The sequence below is a fragment of the Lissotriton helveticus genome, chromosome 2_2 (genome assembly GCF_964261635.1).
Source record: "Lissotriton helveticus chromosome 2_2, aLisHel1.1, whole genome shotgun sequence".
In the NCBI taxonomy this organism is placed as follows: Eukaryota; Metazoa; Chordata; class Amphibia; order Caudata; family Salamandridae; genus Lissotriton; species Lissotriton helveticus.
Window position 1 is genome coordinate 379418494 of NC_136060.1, and position 24819 is coordinate 379443312.

Sequence of the window (24819 nt, forward strand, 5' to 3'; positions counted from 1 at the left end):
TTAATTCGACTTTTTAAAAAAAGATATGTAAATTAAACTGAATGTTAAAAATGATACATATTTTAAAATAAATATTTTTTAATGATAACATATTTGTAATAACCTTTATTTAATGTAAATATAAATGTAACTAAATCTTTAAGAACAGACTATAGGAATTTCAATGATTTCTATACATAACTTCTTGTAATTTTCAATACATAAATAGTCAATACAAACATTTTAATTTGGGTGAATTTTTAAAAATAAATCTTTAAAAATTATTTTAATTTAATTTATTATATTTTAATTAATTGAATAATTATGTAAAACAATCGTTAATAGTTTAAAGGCGAGGGAGTATGACTAAGAGTAATGCCATTATCAGTAAGTAATGGACGCATTACTACAAATACCTTTTCACCAGAGTAGAGATCTCCCGATGGGTAAAGTATAGGGAACTGTATCAACTTTAATAAAACATAGAAATATTATTTACATTTAAAATATTAATGTTAAATCATTGTATATATATTTATTTTGGAACAATGAATAAAATGTTACAGCTTGATGAAGTTAATTTAAAATTAAAATTGTATTATTTTGAATATATTAAGTTAAAAGAAAATTATTTTTCTGAAGTTCAAAATAAACAAACACATTTCCACCTAAAGTAAAACAATATGTTTTTTTGTATTATGTATTAAAAATATTAAAAGTTATGTACAGAATTATTAAAAGTAATTTTATTATATTTTACTCTGAATTAATGTTACATTCATTTTTACATTTCCAAAAGGTTATTAGACTGTTAAATGTACCTACATTTTAGATTTTTTTTTAACTTAAATTAATTTATATTTTTGACTTCTTTAAATAAATTACTTAAATGTTACTTTGTCTCCCGTGGGGTTCTATATTAAGTCCCTACCAGGGGAGGACAGGCCTTTCAGTCCACCCGGCATTTTCACAGTGGTCTGGAGACCTTGGAGGCCAATTGTTAGGGCCAGATGCCTCGATCACTTTCCCTATCTCCCCAGGCTTAATTGTAGAAGGAATGGGGAGGCTTAATTAGAAAGAGGAAGTGAGGGGGAAGGTAGAGAGAAAGTGATCATAGACAGGGAGAACGGATGGAGGGAAAAAGAGAGAGTTTGTGCAAGGAGACAAAGGGAGTTAAGCTGGTGTGAGCATTTTTGCCAGAGCTGCTTTTGGTTCCCCAGTCCGGTCCTGGTGCCTACCACCATTGTATTCTTTGGCAGGCTGTTGCAGTACCAGTGTTTGGTTAAGCTCAGGGCTAGATGTACTCCTGCCCTGAGCTTAAGTAAAACTGTTTTGGGTCCCTTTTGGCTGTAGTAACTTTAAAAGTGCAGTTTATGAATAAGAATGAGTTTACTCTTGTATGGGTGGGCGCACATCTCTCCTTAAACCCCCTCTTTAGTCCTCTGTTGGCTCCTCCCATTTTGTAGTTAGTAGTCTCTATTTTCCAGCCCCTTCCACATTTTCTACTAAAATGAACACTTATGTGTGGGAAGACTCAGCAGTCAGGGTAGAGTTCTCTGCAAAGAACACGCATGTTTTCATTTCCTGTTATTTTACATATTGTTGGACCTGGCCCTCTCTGCAGTGTCACCCCCAAACCTTTTGCCTTTTATCCTCCACCTTTTGCTGAATACATTTTAGTTGGACTTAGGACTCTGTGCACTTTACCACTGCTAACTAGGGCTAAAGTGCTTGTGATCACTCCCCTAAAACATGGTTAAATTGGTTTATATCCAATAGGCATATTTAACTTACTTATCAGTCCCTTCTAGAGTCGTATACCATATATACAGGGCCTGTAAATTAAATTCTACCAGTGGGCCTGCAGCACTTATTATGCCATCCACTTAAGTAGCACCTTAAACATGTCTCCTGCCTGCTATTACAGCCTGAATGCAGGTTTAAACTGCTATGTCGACTAGGCATTAAAACCCCCTTGGAACAGGTCAGAAAACTACCGAACTTCCAAAACGCCGCTGCCAGACTGGTCATCAACATCCCCCCTCAGCCACATGACACAACACCTCCAACAATGCCACTGGCTCCCTATCAACAAGAGAATCACCTTCAAGCTCCTCACACATGCCTAGAAGGCTCTCCATGATGCAGGACAAGAATATCTGAACCACCGCCTCGCTTTCCACACACCTGCCAGAAAACTCCGCTCCGCCCCCAAATCGCCCTGGCCTCTGTCCCACGGAGCCAGAAGACCAGAACTGGAGGAAGAGCCTTCGCCTATCTCGCCGCCAAGACCCAAAACACACTACGCCTCCACCTCAGGCAATCCGTGTCAGTTCAGGAAGGACCTCAAGACCTGGCTGTTCAACTAAACCTCCAAACCCAGACGGATCATCAGCCCCCCTCCACAGCACCTTGAGTCCCTCATGGGTGAGTAGCCTCGCTTTACAGTCCCTGATCGCTTGCCTGATTGGCCCTTAAACGTCCCTTTTATTTCATATAAGTCACCCCTAAGATAGGTCTTAGCTAGCCCAAAGGGCAGTGTGCTGTGTAATTAAAAGGTTAGACATAATTTTTTAAGGTTTACAGGTCTTGGTAGCAAAAAAACTCATACATTCGTTTTTCACTACTGTGAGGCCTACCCCTCCCATAGTATAACATTGGGGATTCCTTATTACATGTAAAAAGGCATAATTTCCAATTGGTAGCAGGTAGCCATATTATGTTTGGCATCTCTGGAATTGTAATGAGAAACTAAATTTAATGGTAACGTGGGTTTTGATTACAATTTTGAAAACAACAATTTAAGAAAGTTGGCATGTTATTGCCTTTAGTCATTTTGTGCCTGCAGTCTGTCTTAGGTCACATGACTCTGTGTAACTGCCAGTTAAACTTTGTGAATTGCTCTCAAACAGTCACACAATAGAGGGATTAGGTGCGTCTTAAAGGACCTTCTGCTGGCAGGATGAGGCGGCAGAGCTGAGCCCAGCCCCAGTTGCAACTGAATAGGGAGTGCTCTGCCTTCACACAAAGGGCCTTACACCTCCACTGTGCCACTGCAGCTAGCATGGAGCCAGGGCAGGGGAGTCAGGAAGTTCCATGCACTTCAAAGCCGTCTAGAAACTACTCTCACCTTCCATAAGGTAGCCACCAGGATATAAAAAGAGAACCTTACACACCAACTCTTGAGTACACTTCTGGGCCTGTGGATACTCTGCCAGGAAGGAGTACGGTGCTGCTGTAAGGACTCCACTCTGCAGGACTGCTCACCTTCTACTGCCTTATTTATTTATTTATTTATAAAGTATTGTATAGTGCAAACAAGATCCTGAGGGATATCAGAGCGCTTTACCATAGGATGGGAGGAAGGACATAAATGCAAAATCGACAACAAGTAGGAGTAAAAAAACCAGGACTGATCATATAGTCAGGGACAGTTGCACAAAACAGAACCATAACAAATGAGTGTCCAATGGAAGTAAGAACGATCGTCTTCGAACAGGTGCACCTAGCCCAATTAGGGTAAGAATTTATTCATAAAGAATTTTTTGGCTTCCAATTTGAATGCCGTCGTTGAAGAGATTTGGCGTACTTCCGGTGGAAGACAGTTCCATAACTTTTGGGGCAGCGTCAGAAAAAGCTCTGTGACAAGTTCTCTTTTTTCTAAAGATGACTGGTTTCAAGAGGAAAGTCTTGGCGCTTCTTGAGGCTCTTACACCATATGAGAGCTCCAGTTTTTGCGCCAGGTACTTGGGAGTAATCAAGTGAAGGGCTTTGTGCACCATAACGACAATCTTAAACTGAATACGTGCTTCATAAGGCAACCATTTGATAGATTTTAGGACTGGCGGAATGTGCTCGTTTCGCTTAGTGCCTGTAACCAGTCTAGCCGTTGTATTCAGTGATGCTCTTAGTGGAGCCAGGGAGTATTTGGCAAGGCCACAAAGGGTCGCGCTGCAGTAGTCCAGCCTAGCCAGGACAAGCGCTTGCACCACCTGCTTGAAATTGTTTTGTGGAAGGAAAGGTTTGATATTTCTGAGTGTCCTCATCAAGAGGTTTGCATCCTTGCATACCTTACTGATGTGATTTTTCATATTCAGGTGTTTGTCCAAGGTGTCTCCGAGCAATTTGGATGAGTCTATAATGAGAGGGGTGCAGTTGAAGACAGTGAGGTGATTGAACCAGAGGTCAAGCTTAGGGGTGTGGTTCTGAGGCAGGATGACCAGGCATGCCGTTTTGGAGGTGTTGAGCAGAAGATGGTTCTCAGTTAACCAGTTTTGAGTAGACGTTAGGGTCAAGTTGAGAGAGAGGATGTTTTTGGGGGAAGAGATTTTCAAATAGAGTTGCGTATCGTCCGCATACATATGGAAGAAAGTGTTTGAAGAGTTTAAAGAGTTAGCTAAAGGTTCCAGGAACAGGTTGAAGAGGATTGGAGATAAGGAGGATCATGGGTGGACCCCCATGTGTACTGGAGAGGGCTGGGAGAGAGAGTGGTTTGCCTTGACCCTTTGAGATCAGTGGTGGAGGATAAGACGAGAATCATTGTAGCACCTGACCAGAAAAACCCATCCTATTTTTCAGAGTGGCGAGGAGGCTGTCATGATTAAACGTGTCGAATGCAGAAGAAAGATCAAGGAGGTTCAAGAGGTAGGATTCGTTTTGGTCAAGCATTTTTAACAAGTCATCCATGACGTGAGTGAGCACCGACTCAAAAAGCTTGATTGATGTTGGTCAAGAAGTTGGAAATTCTCTATATGAAAACAGTGTTGGGATTGTATGCATTTTTCTATGAGTTTATTGAGATCCGCTTTGTCAGCGTTCATTTTTTTTAGTATAGGTGATACCTGAGCTGCTTTAAGGCTGTCAGGGATCGTACCTTGTGAAAGTGAGGCGTTTACAATCCTTGTCCAGGTGGGGATGAGTACATTCTTGATTTCTTAGAAGATGGCCGGGGGTAACAGGTCACTGAAGTGGTTGGATGGGTTGATATTCAGAAGGATCTTGTAGATGTCTTTTTCACTAAGTGGAGTAAAGGTGCACCATGACGCGTTATTCTTGGCAAACAGGCTGGTAGATCTGTGATTTCCGGCGAGGTCATGGGAAGGTATGTCCCTGGAGGAAGACAATAGAGACTTCTTAGAGGCGAGGTCCATGGAGATGAGTCTTGCTATCTCCGTGAAGAAAATAGCAAGTTCTTTGCAAGAGGGAGGGGTGCCACCAGGGTCAGAGTGGGTGGGACCTACTACTGATTGCTGTTTGACCAACTCGAAGAGTTTCTTGGGGCAATTTGCCGCTTGGTCCAGTTGGTGTCTGAAGTAGTCAGACTTAGCGATCTTGATTTGTTTGTTATAGAGGCTCCTATCCTCTCTGATGCGCTTTAGTTGTTCCGAAGAGGGATCGGATCACCAGGAACGTTCGAGTGCTCTAAGGTTGCGGCTTTCGGTGTTTAAGTTGTCATTATACCAGGGTTTCGATATTTTTAACGAGGCATTTTGTTTGTTGGATTGGAGCAATGTCATCCATGATGTTGGAGATGGTAGAATTGTAGGAGTCGGTGAGTGACTGCACCTCAACCAGGTCGGCTAGGGAGGCGAGGGCCAAATTACAGTGGGCTGCTATTTCACCAGAGTCTATTGATCTAAGGTCCCTTTTCTATATCTTTAATTTCGTACGTTGAGCCAACCTCATCGACAACTCCCTGTTGATATAAAAGAGGATGCAGTGGTGGTCGTACCAGTCACACGATGTAATGGAATCCAGTGTGATGGTCTGCTCCTTGGAGATAATGAGGTCTACAGTTTCTCTTTTACTATGAGTTGGTTGGTCACAGTGCTGAGTCAGATATTGATCATTTAAGAGAGACTTAAGGCAGGATACAGCAAGGTCATTGGAGGTAGACCAGTGAAAGTTGAAATCACAGAGGAAGATTTGGGCCAAGGTTGAATCAACATTAGCAGAGATGATTTCCATTAGTTGCTTGATGAAGGGGAGCTTGTCTCCCGGGGTATGGTAGTTTACAGACTGGTAGGTCCTTACTTGAGATGCTGAGACATAGGTATTCAAAGGAGGAAGGAGTAGAGGACTGTACTTGAGAGATGGAGAGTGTGTTTCTGTGAATACAAGCTAGGCCAACGCCCACGTTCCAGGTTCTGTCGAGCCTAATTATGTCGTGAGTGGGAAGAACTAGGAGGTCTAAGATAGGAGTGGAAGAGGGGTTTAGCCAAGTTTCAGTGAGGATGATAAGGTCTAAGTCCTTGTGTTGGATGAGGTTGAAGATATCGGAGGCATGTTTACTTGCTGATCTGCACTTGAGTAGTGCACATTTAAGGTGTAACGGATTTGGAGAGGAAGGCATTTGGGTGACTTTCAACTGAATGAGGTTGTCAATGTTACTGCCTCTGAGAATGCGTGGAGGTTCTCTGTATGGCTTTGAATGGATGGATTGTATTTGACTAGTTGTTGACTGCTGCCTTTCTGTCCTGCTGCCCTCTTGCCTGGGGAAGAACTGGACTTCCAACTTGAACCTAGGACCACCAAAGTGACTCCAAAGTGCTAGTTTGCAGGTCTCCTGAACTGAGCCTCAGGGACACAAAAGGCTCCCTTCACCTTGGACCAACACCTGAGCTCAGCCTGAGTTACTCCTGACCCACCAAGTGGTATCCCACCAGTCCACAGGAGGTGCATTGCTAGTCAAATTGACTTTACTACATCTTTGGGTACATATCAGGAATCAATATGATTCTCGAAGTTGTCGAACAGTGACTCACACCAAGAAAAAGGTCAGTGGTTTGCACATATACAAAATACCCTCATCCATAGACTACTCAATTGAGCCCATGTGCCTAGGTTGAGTTCTCTCTCCCCTTGTTTGCGTTGGTTGATAAATCAAGCTTTAATGATACATTGTATCCTGAAATTTCTTTCCTTCTCACAAACAATAACCTTAGATCCCAATCCCAGGCCCACTTTGTAATACTGAAATTCAAGAATTTATTTTCCACAATTGATTTCTATTTTCCAGAATTTATATAGTGCGTTGCTACTCAACGGGTAGAAAAGATGGGTTTTCAGTAACTTCCTAAAGCAAATTTCTGATTTCTCCAGCCTGATGTGCAAAGGGTGTGCATTCCATAGTTATAAGACTAGAGGTTCAGTGACATACCTTTCATAATTCAGGTTGTTTAATTTTGAGATGATATCCCACAGAACATTCATGCTGAATCCTCAGTACAAGTATGTCCACCGTTTTTGTCCCTACATGTTAGCTCCTTTGAATAGTATGTATGTGGTATTTTCATATCTCAAACCGAGCCAAAAGGCATTAGAGCGCTTGACAGAGTAAAATAAAAAGAATAAAGTCATAGACATGACAAGCACAGAATAGGTAGGTGTTTGATACTGCATTGTGGTATAGAGTTCGTTAAATAGATGCATCTTCAACGCTCCTAAATTGGAGCACTGCTAGGAGGTCCGTTTCGATACAGGGATATTGATCCAAATTCTGGATGCATAGATGGAAAGAAGTGCTGCCTTGCTTCTTTCTTTGTGACACTTCTTATTCTGCAGTCTAATGGTGTTTGGTGAGCAAAGACCCACCAGAGAATGTAAGCTTGTCTGCAAGTGTGCTGGTAGTGATGGCTTTGTAAATGATCCAGCTGATTTTCAAAAGTGTTTAGGCTGACAAGGGGAGTCAATCAATTTCCATCAAAAGGGGGTGATGGGGTCATATTTCTTCAATCTCTGGATGGTGCTATAAAGGCCAGAGTGGGCCCTGAGGTGGGGGTGTGGGCAAAAGACATGACCATGAGGGCCAGGGCGGAGGAGAGAGGGTTACTGAGGGAAGAGGCCTGGAGGTGCGCAGGTGCCCCATTGCAGGACTGTGGGCGGAGGTACCGAAGGAGTGGGAAAAAACCACAGATGAAGCAGACCCTGGTGTGGAAGAACATGATGCACTGAATGAGGCTTGAGTGCTGTAGAACACTGTCTACAGCCGCTAAGCTGGGGCAGCTTCGTCTTTCCCGATACATGGTACACCGCTGACACTGGTGGTCCTTGTGCCGGCGACCCCTACCCAGAAATGCTGATGGCTGGCCTGATTTGCGGTGAAGCCCTGGTCCCCCTTTGGGGCGCCTAGGTATCTTCCCTGGGGACCAGGGCATATCTTATGACTAAGGGTGGAACAAGAACATAGCACCTTTTATTATTATTATTATTATTTTATTATTCACATGGGACATATTTCCTTGCTGCGTTCCTTAGCAAAGTTTCATCAAAAGAGAGAAGAGCAATAAATAAATGTGTGATCATTTTGCTCCAAGGTCCTCACAATGCACATGCTAGCGAGGCAGATGACCCTTGCGGGTTCCTCTCACAAAGTGAGATGGAATGATAATGAAAATTCTGGGGAAACCGAGGAGCACCGCAGAGAGGATTGACAGCAGAGTGGTAGTGGTGGACAACTCCCTCGAGAGCTAGAAGAAGCCCACTGCGAAAAATTAATCAGATGTAAAAAAGCATGGAAAAGCAGCTGATGAAAGTGGAATTTGTGTTGCAAAACTCTGTGGATCAAGCGCAGAGGTATCAGCCCTTTACGAAATGTGCAATTACCATGCTCATGTGACTTGAGACAAATGTGGAATATCTGGAAAATGTTGAGAGATCCTTAGTCACATTGGTAGGTGTGTCACCATTTGTAGATGGTTCTGACAACTAGTTGTGGTACACTGCTTCCTGCTAGAAGAAGCAATTAAGGGCTGGTCCTCCGTCACTAAACAAGATCCTAAAACAGATGAGGCACCAAGCAGGAGACCTACCCTGAATCTGGAGATGGTCCTTCTGATCACAGAAGTTGAGAACCTGAGACAATGTGAGCTCCTATTCAGAGAAATTGAGCTTAAACGAGCTTTTGCTGAACGGCACAGTGATTATTATCTGCCCAGATATGAGCCATACTATACAGCATAGGAGACAGTAGCTGCAAAGAAAGGTTCAATTATTATGTGGTTCCTAGCCAAATTGAGTGTTTACATAAGGATACAACATTCCTCTTTTCACAGCTGACCAAAGTCTGGAAGGCTTTGTAGCAAAGAATAAGAGCAGCATTACAACTGCAGAGGGAAAAGTTGTTTATGGCCTAACCACATATAAGTGGTGGTATCTATAAAATCGATTTGTAGTCTAAACATATTCGAATCCGAGAGGGGATGAGGATAGGCAAGAAGTGCAAGAATAAAGAACTGTTCTTTTATTTGTGGAGGATCACTTATGGATCCTTCGTCGCTCATCTTGGGGCTAGGGTCACAGCAATTTAAAGACTGGTTAACAAGAGCACTCCTGTTTGTTGCTCTCATGAGCTATATTTTTGGTTTAATTAGCTGATGAAAATAAGGTTCACATTTCCTGTTAATTACTACGTACTGCATTGCAAACATACGGCGATGCTTCAGTTATTTTGTTACAGTAAAATGTATTTAATTTTTTTTTTTAAATGTACCATCTTTATCGAGGTAGAAGCTGTTGGAATCTCATGTATATCTGTTGATGTACTTGTTTCTTGTTCTATATAAATTTGTTCTTTATCTATGCTAAGATTGTGCAGAAGAGTGTTCTCTTCTTAGCTGTTTTTGCACTTCTTTCCGAGTACATTCTTGCAGTTATCGACAAATTAAAAGCCATATTACTTTAATCATCAATCTGGTCGTGATCCAGCTTACACATTTTTCACTGCTCAATGTCTTTTAAATATGGCTTCTTCTTTGCAATAATATCTTCCAGAGTTTTGGTCCATTCAACTTTCTTGCTTTTCAGTTGAGGTCGGATTTTTCAAGGAATGACATTCATTATCACTTATACAAAGTGATTGTCAGTTCTTCAGTTGTCAAGAGGACCAAATCTAGAATTTCTAGTATTTAACACCATGGCTCATGCAACAGTTCCCTAAGCGTAATGTTAGCTTGAATACTATTCCTGAATCTTTTGGGATTCTGTACATTTTGAAATATTCAGTGAATGTGATTGGATGCAATTTGTAGATGAATTTACGCTGTACATGGTATTGTCATTGTTTAATGTTTGTTCCAGAAGGCCATGAACATCTAATATAAGAAGAGCAATATTGTTTATTACACATCACGTCCATAAAAAACATAATTATTAGGAGTAAATATAATTAACACAAATAATTTTTTTTTAAATGGACAACCGTAATAATAATTGTACCCAATGTTACAATCACCTATTCATTTTCCAATTGTTTTAAAAAATAAAGCCACAACAAGTACAATTCTACTTAATCCCTTGATCTATTTAATGATACCATTCAGATGCCCTTTGCACAGATTTTATTCTAGCTTCATTAATAATAGGTTCGAGATAAATCTTTTGTGCAGCTAAACAACGGGACAAAGAGACAATAAATGAGCCAAATATTTTCCTGAACAAGCAGGAAGCCATATAAAACACAATTGTTGTGAAAAAAATGTGCGAGGACAAAATGACCCCTCACGGGCCCACCACCAACGGGGTAACTGGAAAACATTTTGGTACTGAATTTATTTGGAACTTGGGGAACAAGACTTCAGTGTCCAACCGTTGTCTTGTAGACTGTCTTTTGAAAAAGGTTTTTAATGAGAGGCAGAAAAAACATGTTGCAAACTACCGCATAAACAATAAAACAGAGGAGTAATTGTAATGTAGAAGACTACAGTAACGTGCACACATACTAATCGATAAAGATTTGCCTCAGAGACCGGGTCTTGGTGCATACATGATTTTCGAGTCTAGGACGACCTGTGGTTTCTTTTCCCTCTGAGCTTACTTGTTTAATGTTAGCGGAATCTGGATACGATCAATTCCTTCTATCAGCTTTTATGCCTGAGTGGCCTCCCTAACTCATTCCCTGCACTTTCAGGCTGGGCTTGGTAGTAGGTCATTATTTGGCATCACTGGTCACTCTGTATTGACATCTTCGTCATCACACATTCGTTTGCTTGAATAGCTCATTGTTCATTTGTTTTCTAGTTTGTGGATGGTTTGGCTGTGCTCTCACTGACTGTCCTGGACTGTGTTGATTAACATGTGCAGCACTGCTTTGCTGGCCACTTTGACATTATTAAGGGAGCCTGCTACCTTCTTGTATTAAGGCAGAGCTTAATAAACCTGTTGCTCCAAGACTCTTTCAAGTAACTGATATTAATAAACAAAGACTTATGTTTTACAGAGGTCAATCAGAGGTCACCTGAACATGTACCTGCAGATAGGCCAAGCTCCTGGGACGGCTGCAATGCATCCAGAACGCCTCAGCACGCCTGATCCTCGACATCCCCTGCCGCAGCCACATCACCCCCCACCTGAGAGACCTGCACTGGCTCCCCATCAATAAGAGGGTCATCTTCAAGCTCCTCTTCCACGCACACAAAGCTCTCCACAACACCGGCCCAGCATACCTCAACAGACGACTCAGCTTCTACACCCCCACCCGCCAGCTCCGCTCGACAGGCCTCGCCCTCGCCACAGTCCCTCGCATCTGAAGATCGACCGGCGGCAGCAGATCCTTCTACCACCTCGCAGCCAAGACCTAGAACACTCTCACCAGTAAACTACGGCAGACCCAAGACCTACTGGCCTTCAGAAGACTCCTAAAGACTTGGCTCTTCGATCAGTAGCTGCACCCCTTCCCCCTCTCCCTCCCAGCGCCTTGAGACCCTCACGGGTATGAAGTGCGTTTTGTAAATGTCTTGATTGATTAATTGATTGATTGATAGGAGCAACAGAGTACCCTCTGAGGCCCCAACAATGGTCCTTAAAGCCCCCACATCATATCACTCTCCTTTCTGGCCCTTCAATCAATCTTCACACTCCTTCAGATTGGCAAACCAATTCTTGCCTCTTAGAACGATCACATATGGAAACCATGCTGTTTCTTCAGCAGCAGCCAAATGGTGATCTCTCTCCCTTTGAGTTTGGGAAATATATCTACTCTGTTTTAGACACCAGCTGGAAACCTGGCTTGCTTATTCATTAGGTATTATATGGCCTTTTCTCCATTTACTGTTAAGTTTTAACATTGTGTCTTCCTAAAGTGCCAAGAAGCATCTGTGTCGAAGTGCTCTACAAATTATAACATAACATTATTCAGAAACCCGCTCATCATGTTAGTGATACATTATCTCACCAAGGAAATCAAAGCTAGGATTAAATATTACTCACGTCAGCAATGGATCAATCCAATTCTCTGTTACGTATTCAGCATCATAGATCATACTCCACTCGTCTTTTATCCATGTATTCAGATTCATAGGATCAAAAAAGAACCTGAGGAACTATAAAAAGGGCATTATGTAAAAACACGTATAGGTTACATCCCTTTTCACAAACTATTTTACATGGTATTAAATCAAGAAAGACTCTGTTGGATGTTCAAAGTAGCTAATATATTCAGCCCGGTATTGTCTGTGTTATGGAATGGAACTGTGAATAGCTGCGCGATCTGCCCGCCATCCTGCCATGAATGACCCCCGGCCACATTAGGATGGCTGGGGGGTCCGTGGCAGACGGAAAGACCGTCCGCCGCTTTTCCGCCGGTGGATTCGTCGACCGGGCGGAAAACGTGTTTAATATGGTGGCGGTGTCTGCAAGACCTGTGGCACCCCCCCTACATTGGCATGGACAAGGTGGCAGCCACCGCGTGGTGCCTGTCACCTTATGCATGCCAATGCACAACGTGCATTCCCAGCATTGTGGCAGGCAGTGCTGTGAGCACTGCCCGCCACAAGGGAATGGGGGATGCCACTGCCACCGTGGCATCATAATTGCAGGTACAGAACCGCCGCACCCCTGGCGGACGGTCCCGCGGACGGTTACGGTGACGGGCGGAACGCAATGGCATCCCTTAGTCACATCTGACCACAATAACCCACCAAGCACAGATTCATAAAATGAGAGCAGCAATCCGAAATGACCCCCATCATGGCAGTGCTTTATTCAGCCACCCGCCGCCTGCCATCCTATCGAAAATTCAACCATATCTTGCCCATCCTTAAGGAACCACACTTCCATGCCATTAAATCGATAATTAAATTCAAAATCAGATCCCTTGCTTACAAAGCCATTCCTTAGGATTATGAAGTTCATCTGTCACCACATTGGCTGCTGATCAAGCAGAAGATCCACCACAAGACACCATGCCTTATGAAGTGGTCTGCTTTTATACTGCCCTAATGTTTCCTTTGAAGCTTACTGCTCCCTATGTCTCCCGTTCTTGAGATGTGGATCTCGGGCTCTATTTAAGATCTCATGATTCAAGAAGACACGTGGCGGTGGACGATCTTTCAGCGTCTTGGAACCTCCAAATGTACATCCTCTTCAGCTACGTTGGATATCTGAGTAAATTGTTTCCTGAAAAGCCATGAAGAATTTCCTCCTCCGCTAACATGAAAGTATGGAAAATCGGTTGAGTTTATGCTGACTGGTATTTAATTAGCACCAGTGAGATATGCAGCTATATTAGTACTCAGTTTTGCAAGCCAGTTGCCAATTATTGATACCATTAGACGTTTTAGAACCTTTCATGGAAATAAACTAAATTTGTACTATGCTTTCAAATAACTAGCAAAGATGGGGCTCTGGTTAACTCACAAGGTTCATATGAAGGCCTAGGAGGTCCAAGAAGCTCCATGTGGAGACATTATAAGTCTCAACAACATCAAAAGAAGACGGCAGTAGTTTCAGGTGTAACCAGTAGTGATGCATAGAACTAAAAGAATGGAAAAGGGCATAGGCGTTTGACGCTGCAAGTCCTGTTGGAGGTACTGGCCCATGAAAATGAAGTGCTGAGGCAAGCAGACCCAATCTGGATGCCCTTCCAGCATACCCTGAACTGAACCCCACTAGGTTTGGGCCAGTGCTGACTCTTCTGACCAGTCGCCATAGCCATGGCAGGACAGAAAAAAGCTCTAACATGCTCTGACAAGTAGAATGATGATGACCATAAGGGGTCCAACCCATACCCAAACCAGTCAAATGGCACTTGAAACAATGTGGCTAATTAAGATTTATCAGTGGTACTGGTAATAGCAAGGAACCAGGGTCAGCACTCCAGGATACACAAGATCATATAGTAAAGATTGTTGCTGCGCCCCAAAAAAGTGTTATATGCAGTCTCCCCCTATTTAATGATTCTTAGCTCCTGCTTTTAAGGCTGACTACAATATTTCACGGTCAATGCCACCTCGTATCTTATGTTCAACCTTTCTCATATCTATTCAGTTATTTATAGATACGTCGTCTGCCCTGTGTCCCTCCTGTGCATATTATGGTATTTTTCATTAAACCATTTCTCACCAGTAGGATTTCTTTCATATAATTCAAGCTAGATATCTCAGATGACATTAAAGAACGGTCTACTTGACTACAATACTACAGTCTATGAAGTAGTAGACTTTTTTGCCCCTTTGCAACTGAAACATAAGTGAAAAAAGACAAGTCAACCATGATTTAATAAGTCCCCCTACATGCGAAGAGAAATTAATGTGGAATCCACTTGGCGCCTCTCCAAATCTTCCATGTTATTCACCAGACAAAAAGAGCTTATGAATTTGCTATTATTTCTGCGAGATTCACCTTCTTACAGGTCCAACTTAATTGATCCTCTAACCCTGCTAGAATCTCCTTTTAGTTCATCCACTCTACACTACTCTTCCTTCATTCAATTCTGAGGACCCTTCAATTTCTAAATACAATAAGCTAGAGCTCCTCTATTATTTCATGGACAAAATCAACTCCATATTAAACAACAACTTGCTAAACCCTCGTTCAGAACTCATCCAGTCTACTCAAAACTAACAACAAATAGGATCCTAGTACATTATCAGCAAAGGCAAACTTGCCAGTATCATTTACCTGAAGTCCACCAAGTTATCCTACCAGAGAGCACCAGTAAAAACAACTTTCACCTCCTCCAACAATAATGTTGATCTGCAATCAACAACTCCAGAACTCTCTCTAATTTCAGGCCAATTTCCAACCTGACATGGTAGGGTAAAGCAAAACGGTGGTGCGTCTCTAACCAATTGATCACCTATTTTAATGAAGAACATCTACTGGTGGAAAACCAGTCTGTCTTCCAAGATAGATTTAGCTTTGAAACAGTAACTCCATAAATACTAGATTTTGTAATCTGCATATTAGATTATAGGGAGTTCTGTCTACTTGTGGTCCTAATGCACACCCTGGAGTGTTGCATGGGTTTCCATTTCCAAGACTTGGATTGGTTTGCCTCGCTATTGACCAATCGTCATCAATTGCTGAAGATCAATGAACATATCTCTGTCAATCCTCAATGTCTTGCTGGTTGTCTCTGGGCCCCATGTTGAGCCCTACTATCTTCAGTCTATATCTTGCACCTCTAGCCCTTTAGCACACGCCTATTTTTACCCACAAATACAGAAACAAATCCCACAGCTCTCCCTGACCCCCATCAAGGCAGTACTATATTCAACTACTCGTCCCCTGCCAGCCAGAGAATAAATCTTGCCCTTTCTCAAGGAACTACACTGCTTTTCATTAATTGGAGAATAAGGGGCCAGATTACAATGGCGGTCGAATGAGCATCTGACCACCATCGCAGCAGAATTGGGACCGACCATCAAGTAGTTGCCGGTCCCACCCGCCAAATTATGATACAACCACTGTGTAGGCAGTCGGAATCATAGCTTTTTCCATTGTGGCTTGTGCTGCAGCCCAAACAGGGATGCAGCACCAGGCGCAATGGAAAAAGGGATGTTTTTAACATTCATGCACCGTGGGCCACGCACCAGATGGTGCCTGGCACACGGGGTAAGGATGTTCGGGGTGGCACCACAGGTGCCCCCAGGCATCATAGTGGAGGCCCACGGGAGACAGGGGCCCTGCTAGGTGCCGCCAAAGTCCCTTTCTGACAGCCTTTCCATGGCAGTCGGACCACCATGAAAGGTCTGTCAAAAAGGAATATAAGAATCTCTACGGTGGTGCCTACTGCTTACTGGTTTGAAAAATGAAAAATAAAGGTTAAAAAACAAATGTGTGTTTTGGAGTTATTGCTCCCTACATGGCACCCCATTTATCAGATCTGGATCTAATGCCCTATTTAGGATCCCTTGATGCAAGCCATGCTATAGTGGACATCTTCTTTTCTCAAGCTCTCTTAAACAGATTTCAAACAGACATTTCCAATAGAGTATTCCCACTTCTATACAGTGTCTGTGCTGGTTAGTGAAAGGATATGAGTATGTCCTTTTATCAAACTGCATCAAACTTTCTCAGTAAGACTGGTAGGATGTGCCTGGCTAGAAGTAATGATAAATAGTTGCTTGCCTGATCAGACATTACAGAGAAAGGAAAGTCTTTGGTCTACAAGATCTGCAGCATCTACTAAAGACCAGTATGGTCCTATCACAGTGGAATAAGACCAGATACAACTTATTAAATGGCTGAGATTCCTCTTTATTTCCTTCCTCTGTGATAAGACCTGTCAGGTAAAAAACTAACTTCCATTGCACTCATGGAGTTTAAATGAATACCTCTATTGCCTTGAAACCTTTGCCGTGCCCTAGTCCATCCCTTCCCCGAATGACACAGTCAGGGAGTGTGGAATAACTGTGAAACCTATTTCAACAATGGGTGTAGAGCTGTCTCATAGTTTCCATAAAATGCCAAGACAGTTAAAGTATCAGATTGTCACATCTTTTTATAGCCTCAGACCTGCCACATGGCAGATAACCTGTCCATGCTGGCCACAGTCATCCTGCTCTACCACCAGTCGTTGAATATCTCCTAGACCTCTTCGGTCCACAACCCTTCCAGACAATACCTTGTCCACTTGACAATATCATTTTAATGTTTCCACACTCCACCCAACACCACCATGCATTATGGGGTGCCTACAACCCCCCGACCCTTCCCCCCAGAAGCCAAATTTTTGCGAGTTGTGCACTCTCTCCTGACAGCCAATTCTCCCCTCCCATGGGTATTTCCAGTAGAGTACCAGTATGCTGTTGAGGTGAACATGCAGCAAAAAACAAACTAAGCGAAGGGTCCCAGATGAAACCATGACTCAAAGATGATGCGGAGCAGTGGCCGAAGGAGGATCTTCCCATTCCTAAAGCTGATTCACTAAGCTTTTTCTACATATTGTTGTATCTTACTTCTGTCCGGAGCCTGAATAACCCCTAAATACACAGGCCCAATTCACAAAGCATTTTCTGCAAGTAGTAATGTCTTACTCAAGGATGCGATGGAACTTACTCATGATCCCTGATTCAAAAAGATTTTCCTGTAAGTAGTGAGTCTTACTGCACACATAGGTTTATGTTTTCCAGGAACTTCAATAAATAAGACATGCTACTTACTTGGTGACTCAGGGGATATGAGTAAAAAGGCTTTGTGATTCACATCTGGGAATTCAGGAGCGAGTAACACTCAAAAAAGGACTTAGACACAACTATTTAAATGAGATTCTTGGCGAATTGGATCATAAACGTTAATTTCCAAAGCAATATGGACTCTGTGCTGGACAAATAACACCGGTGGAAGTGAAGACCAAAAATGCTTAATATCAGAATATTTGTTTTGGCAGAGTGGCTTTTATTTCAGACTAATCACATTTCTTATGTCAATGACAGTACAACTGGGATTGTACCTTGTGCATTTTGGAGATATCTTGAGACTTGATAATCCTGGTAAAATTCTGAAGGCCGAGTTCTTCTAGTTTAAAAGTGGCGATATAACAGATGACTGGAAAAAAGACAGAGAAAAGGAATACATCAGCATTCTTCAGTTGACATCATATACTAGTTAAAGACACTGAATTCTCTCCTTTAATACAAATCCCATCGTATGCAAATTACACACATTGTACCTGACTCAGAAGTGTACGCAAGGAAGGGTGTGGGGCAAGGTCTGTTAAGGTATTTTAATTGCCCACCTTTGCCCCTGTGACCTTGGTCCTGGGAATCAATAACGACAGAAGAGCATAGATTGTAAGTATCGATAGATGCTTTGAGTGACAAGTCCTAGCAACATTCTCTTCACTGGAGGAATAATGTTATGATTTGCTGTGACTTTTCAAGTTCAGTTGCAGACCGGTCACAAGCTGCTGGGGATGCCTCACTCCAAACAGACATTGGCAAAGATAATGGGCCTGGAGTTGGCTGCCTGCATTTTCACTTTCTCAGTGATTTGTTTTGTCATGCTTTTCTTTAAAAACTGTATTGTTGTGGAAGCTGCTCAGCCCTCATCAATCTAAAAACACAAAGCGTAAAGTTAAAATATTTTTTGGTCCTATAAAGCACATATTGCCAAAGTATTCCCAGGCTGTATTCAGACAAAAATTAAAAAAAAAATATTAAGGAGCAGAAATATCGAGTTTAAAACATTGTGATGCACAAATATTGTGTGCAAAAATATCGCTGACAAGAATATCGATTTTCAGGTATGTAATATCGATGTTTAAACTATCTATGTTTTTAATATTGATATTAAAAATATTCATGCTGTTAATATCATTTACAAAAATATTGTTTTTGATCATATTGTTTAAAAATTATTTTTATAAATGTTAGAATATATTTTAATTGTATATTTTATAAATTGTTTGTATAATTATTGTTAATGGTTTTTTAATATAGTTTGTATATTTGCAGTTGTTTTTAAATCTAATTTAATTTTTTTGTGCATTTTTAGAGCTATAGCAGGCTGTGGGCTATATGGGGGTACAGGGTGGGAAGTAAATAAAGCATAATTAATTATTCATTTTTTAATATTAAATTGATAATTAGGTTCATTGTGTAGTTAGTTATTTTTTAATTAAGTTAAGTTTTAGGTGCGGGTTGTGGGGTGTATAGGGGGCATAGTGGTCTTCGCTGCCACATGGTGCAAATAAGTGTTTGAAGGGAGACAACGAAGTCTGCAAGAAGGAAGCACAAGCCTCCATCACTTCCTTTCTCCTCTGTTTAACATGCCCCTTCACTTTTTTGGAACTTTAAAGTGAGGGGGCATGACGCGCTCATCTGCGAAAACAAGCTTAAAAGGATTGCCACGCTTATGTGTTAAACAGAGGAGAAAGAGAGTGATGGAGGCTTGTGCTTCCTTCTTGCAGACTTTGTGGTCTCCCTTCAAACACTTATTTGCACCATGTGGCAGAGAAGAGCACTATGCTTGCAATGGATATTCTCACAATGCCTTTAAAATATGCCGGGCTTTGACATTATGCAATGCGATTACAGCGAAAATTCATATTCTGCCAAAGACTGTGTTTTAATTTACTTATGGTGCCTTGTGGGTATTGTGGTTTTCATCTTTGACCACATGACCACTTGGTTTGGAATCATACTCACATGTGATCAAGGCGCTGAGGCGCTGAAACATGTTAGGTTTATAAGAGGTGGATACACTGCCACGTGATGCTGACTCAATAAAATGTCTGTTTGAGGTGTACACGTAAGCTGTGGGCTCTCTGTCTGTTTGGAAACTTTATTAACAGGATCTCAGTTCCTGTTCTTTGAGAGCCCGCCTTGCAGCGTCGGAGGCCCCGGCAAAGCGGAAACCTTTTGGAACTTTAAAGTGAGGGGGCATGACGCGCTCTTCTGCGAAAACAAGCTTAAAAGGATTGCCATGCTTATGTGTTAAACAGAGGAGAAAGGGAGTGATGGAGGCTTGTGCTTCCTTCTTGCAGACTTTGTGGTCTCCCTTCAAACACTTATTTGCGCCATGTGGCAGTGAAGAGCACTATGCTTGCAATGGATATTCTCACAATGCCTTTAAAATATGCCGGACTTTGACATTATGCAATGCAATTACAGCGAAAATTCATATTCTGCCAAAGACTGTGTTTTAATTTACTTATGGTGCATTGTGGGTATTGTGGTTTTCATCTTTGACCACATGACCACTTGGTTTGGAATCATACTCACATGTGATCAAGGCGCTGAGGCGCTGAAACATGTTAGGTTTATAAGAGGTGGATACACTGCCACGTGATGCTGACTCAATAAAATGTCTGTTTGAGGTGTACACGTAAGCTGTGGGCTCTCTGTCTGTTTGGAAACTTTATTAACAGGATCTCAGTTCCTGTTCTTTGAGAGCCCGCCTTGCAGCGTCGGAGGCCCCGGCAAAGCGGAAACCTTTTGGAACTTTAAAGTGAGGGGGCATGACGCGCTCTTCTGCGAAAACAAGCTTAAAAGGATTGCCATGCTTATGTGTTAAACAGAGGAGAAAGGGAGTGATGGAGGCTTGTGCTTCCTTCTTGCAGACTTTGTGGTCTCCCTTCAAACACTTATTTGCGCCATGTGGCAGTGAAGAGCACTATGCTTGCAATGGATATTCTCACAATGCCTTTAAAATATGCCGGACTTTGACATTATGCAATGCAATTACAGCGAAAATTCATATTCTGCCAAAGACTGTGTTTTAATTTACTTATGGTGCATTGTGGGTATTGTGGTTTTCATCTTTGACCACATGACCACTTGGTTTGGAATCATACTCACCTGTGATCAAGGCGCTGAGGCGCTGAAACATGTTAGGTTTATAAGAGGTGGATACACTGCCACGTGATGCTGACTCAATAAAATGTCTGTTTGAGGTGTACACGTAAGCTGTGGGCTCTCTGTCTGTTTGGATATATATATATATATATATATATATATATATATATATATATATATATATATATATATATATATATATATATATATATATATATATATATATATATACATACTGCTCCAACTTCCTCCCCGGTCAGGGAAAGAACGGCCGCACTCGCAGGGTCAGTTCAAAATCAAAATGTATTTGTACACAGAACGCGTTTCGGCGTGAACACCTTCTTTCCGCTGTGATAAGAGTACAAAACAAGTAGTGCCATTTTATTTTCAGTTCACCTCAGCGTTTCCGGCACGCTCATCGTTATAGAAAGAGTACTTTCCCTCAGATTACATTCTAATCGCGGCGCCATGATGGAACATGCAAGTGTTTACAATATTTACATCATTGCTCGGAGAATCATTAGTAATTACTAAACAAATTCATTAATCACATAAATTCAGTTTGTTCAACATAATTAAGCCTTGAATAGGCTTGCTCTGAAAATGTAATTAAAATTTAATTAATCAGTTAATTAAACCAAAAATCATACTCCACCAAATTCATTAAATAAGACTCCATTGTGCAACAAGCAATTTATGCTTACTCCGAGTCTCAATTATTTAATCAAAAAATCAATGACATTTATGCCTTCATTATTAAGCCGTGTATCAGCATTGTTCCTACATATTCTTGCATTTATCTTCCATTCTCTACCATATCTTACACATCAAAATTGCGCCCATTTTTCTTAAATTAATATAACAAGTGGTCTACCTCGTGATATCCAAAATGAGTTTAAATGCATATCAATCAAAGTTAATTTCTTGCACGTAATAACCAAAGATTCATATACAATTGACACCTTCCACCTCATTTACAGCTTAATGTACTTTTGGCCTTCTCTAACCTAAGTGAATGGAAAGTTCCTCTTCTGTATTTAGACCAAAAGGTATTGTGGTTTGTAGATCAATAATGTAGCGTGATTCAAGCCTACATAGTTTCAACTCACGATTACCTCCTCGTTCATCGGCTGGGATGTGATCAATACAATTAAATTTTAGTAAATTGCTATCACTATTGTGATATTGACTGAAATGTCTCGCTACTGGGTAAGAACTATCTTTGTTCTCAACTGCCCTGGCATGTTCCAAAATTCTGCGTTTAGTTGGATGGATTGTGCTGCCTATATAACTTTTCTTGCATGGGCATACTAGGCAGTACACGCAGTATGGAGTGTTACATGTTAGGAATTTATTAATTTTCCTTTCCTCATTCTTACCTGGTATTTTGTAAGTCAGGACCTTTGAACTATTCTTACAAGCCTTGCATTTAGAGCAAGGAAAATACCCAGTTATAGCGCTAATTCTTGACACAAAAGGGATAGGTGTATAATGACTTTTGATCAGTGAATCTTTTAGGGACCTACTGTGTCTAAATGTAATTTGAGGATATTTTGGTAGGGTCCTCCTTAACACTGAATGAGTCTAAAAAATATGGCAGTTACGATATATGATTTTTCTTAATTCCCCTGCTTCCCCTGAGAAGGTGGTTATGAATCTGCAAGTTTCTTCATCTTGGTCTCTCTTTTTCTCTTTATCTCTCAGTAGGCAACTTCTCGGAATATTTTTTACCTTATTCAATGTTTTTGGTAGCAGCTCAGAGTTGTACCCTTGTACTTTAAATCTTTCAATGGATTCCAACGCAGCAGTTTGGAAATCTTCATTGGTGGTGCTATTTCTTTTAATGCGTAACAGCTCACCATACGGTATGCTATTTTTTAGGTTCTTCTGATGGCTACTTGTGGCTTCTAAGATCGAATTGCCTGCTGTCTCTTTTCTGAAGAGTGCTGTACAGATCTTGCCCTCATTAATAAACACTCTTAGATCTAAGAAAGAGACTTCATGTTTACTCATATGGCCACTGAATTGGAGATTCAGCGAATCACTGATATAGTCTTCTGCTTCATGTTGGGGCCCTTTCCATAAAATGAACAAATCATCGATGTATCTGTGCCAGGATACAATACAGCTGACCCACTTGCAATATTTGTCCGCACAGGCCACCTGCTTCTCCCACCAGCCTACGAATAAATTCGCATAGCTGGGGGCGGAGCAGGTGCCCATAGCAGTCCCCCTTATTTGTTGATAATATTGTTTATCGAAGAGGAAGATATTATTTGTCAAGCAAAATCTAGCAAATTCCAAAAGCATTTCATTGTGTACTGAATATTGCAGTGCTCGCTCTTTAAGGAAATACCGTATAGCTTGTAGGCCTTTGTCATGTTCTATTACTGTATATAAGCTCGTAATGTCCAATACAATCATTATCATATCCTGTTCCCATGGAATGCCCATTATATTTTTGATGAAGTGGGTAGTGTCTCGAGTATATGATGGCAAAGTCTTAACAAAATCTGTTAAAAAGTAATTGACAAACTGCGACATAGCTTCGGTCAGGCAGCCAATAGAAGAAACAATTGGCCGCCCCGGTGGCCTTTTATAGTCCTTGTGAATTTTGGGCAGATCATAAAAAAAGGTTGCCGTCACAGGATATGGACACTTGAGAAATTTATGTTCATCATTGTTGATCATGTTTCTGTCCGCCAATTTCTGGATCAAAGCATTATATAGTTGAATACTTTTGACATACTCTTCTTTCGAAATTTTTTGATAACATTGAGTGTCCATAAGTTGTCGCATTGCTTCTTTGGTGTAAAATTCTCGAGTCATCAAAACTATATTAGCCCCTTTGTCAGAGGGTTTGCATATTATGTCTAGATCACTCTGTAATTTCTGCAGTGCTTGTTGTTGTCCCTTTGTCAGATTATGTTTGAAATCTGGTGTTGGTGTCATTCTCATTCTTAACAGATCTTGTTTTACTGCTTCTTCGAAAACATCTGTAGTATCGAAGGGGGTCGTTGGCATGTAAGTTGACTTTGGTTTGAATTTTGTCTTTACAGATCTCTGATTGATGCCAAAGCTCCTCACTTTCGATATGTTCTGGGATGCTTCTTGTGAGCTTGTCGGTTCTTGACTAGCAAGTATTTGGAGTGTTCGAAGGTCCTCTCCCGTTAGTGGGTTGATATTTGATATTAATTGTTCTTCCTGAGGGAGCGCAGCTATTTGACTTGAATCTTGTTGATATTCTCTCATTTTAAAGAATTTCTTCAATGTCAATTTTCGTGTGAAGAGATAGAGGTCTATGCGGGTTTGTGTATACTCCATCCTTTTCGCGGGGCAAAAAGTCAATCCTTTCTTCAAAATCAGTTCTTCATCTTTACTCAATTTCTTTTGAGTTAGATTCACGCTAGTTAAATCTTGTGCAGAATCTATTTTTTCAGGCCCTTTTTGCTTCGAGTCTGGCCCGCTATTCCTTGTGGTTGGCCTGAAGCGGCCGCCTCTTCGCGTGTTCTGGCGGCTTGGCGTCTTTGTTCCGGGGGTTTGCATCTCCCCCCTAATGTCGAGAATTCCGCATCAATTGGAACTCCTCGAAAAAACGCCCCTTAGCGGCTAGGCCATATTCTGCTGCCCCAGTCAATTCTTCTCCCGATTGCTCAGTTTCGGTACTTACAGCTGATTCAGACGTATCTCTCACACTTGCTGGTACTTGTGCTGCTGCACTCCTCATTGTTCGTCGCGGAGCTTCAAATTTACGAGCAAAGGTTAGTATCCTTCTTTGCGCGTAATCCCTTGCATCTCGGTTGAATTTCGTGTGTTTCCTAAGTTTTATTTTTTCTTGATATGCGATAAGGCGTGTCTTCATCTTATCGCGCAGTTCTTCCTTTGTCGCTGTATCTTGGTTAAGATCAATGGCCGCTTCAAGCTCAGCAATTTCTTTCAAACATTTTTCACGGTCACTCCAAGCAAACTTTATTAATATCTTCAACATTCCCGCTGATGCTTCAGTTGTGAACTATATATATATGGTGCACATTGTTGGGTTTGTAGGGATAAAGGGTGAGAAGTTAATTAAATATAATTCTTTTATTATTGGTCAATTACTAATAATTGATAATTACATAAAATTATTAATTATTATAATTTTAATATATATTTTAGGTGCGTGGTTGTAGCGGTATGGGCTAGGAAGTTATTTAAGTAATAATAAACGTAAAAAAATGTTTTTATAATTTATAAAATGCATATTTATTCAGTTGCGTGTTAATTGTGTTATGTTTTTATTTGTAAACTACATTATATTTGTTGGTTATGATTGAAAATATAG

The 24819-nt window shown here is 41.2% G+C and overlaps 1 protein-coding gene across 2 annotated transcripts in view; it reads right to left on the bottom strand.

Moving 5' to 3' along the window:
- The window catches only part of CFAP99 (cilia and flagella associated protein 99), a 381916-nt gene that overhangs the window by 235994 nt on the left and 121103 nt on the right, over positions 1 to 24819 (bottom strand). For both annotated transcript variants that reach the window (XM_078679007.1, XM_078679006.1), the window contains exons 4-5: positions 17651 to 17745; positions 12184 to 12296 (exon numbers count right to left, since the gene is read on the bottom strand). In XM_078679007.1, the coding sequence (XP_078535133.1) occupies positions 12184 to 12296; positions 17651 to 17745 (208 nt within the window). The remainder of the gene's footprint in view (positions 1 to 12183; positions 12297 to 17650; positions 17746 to 24819) is intronic.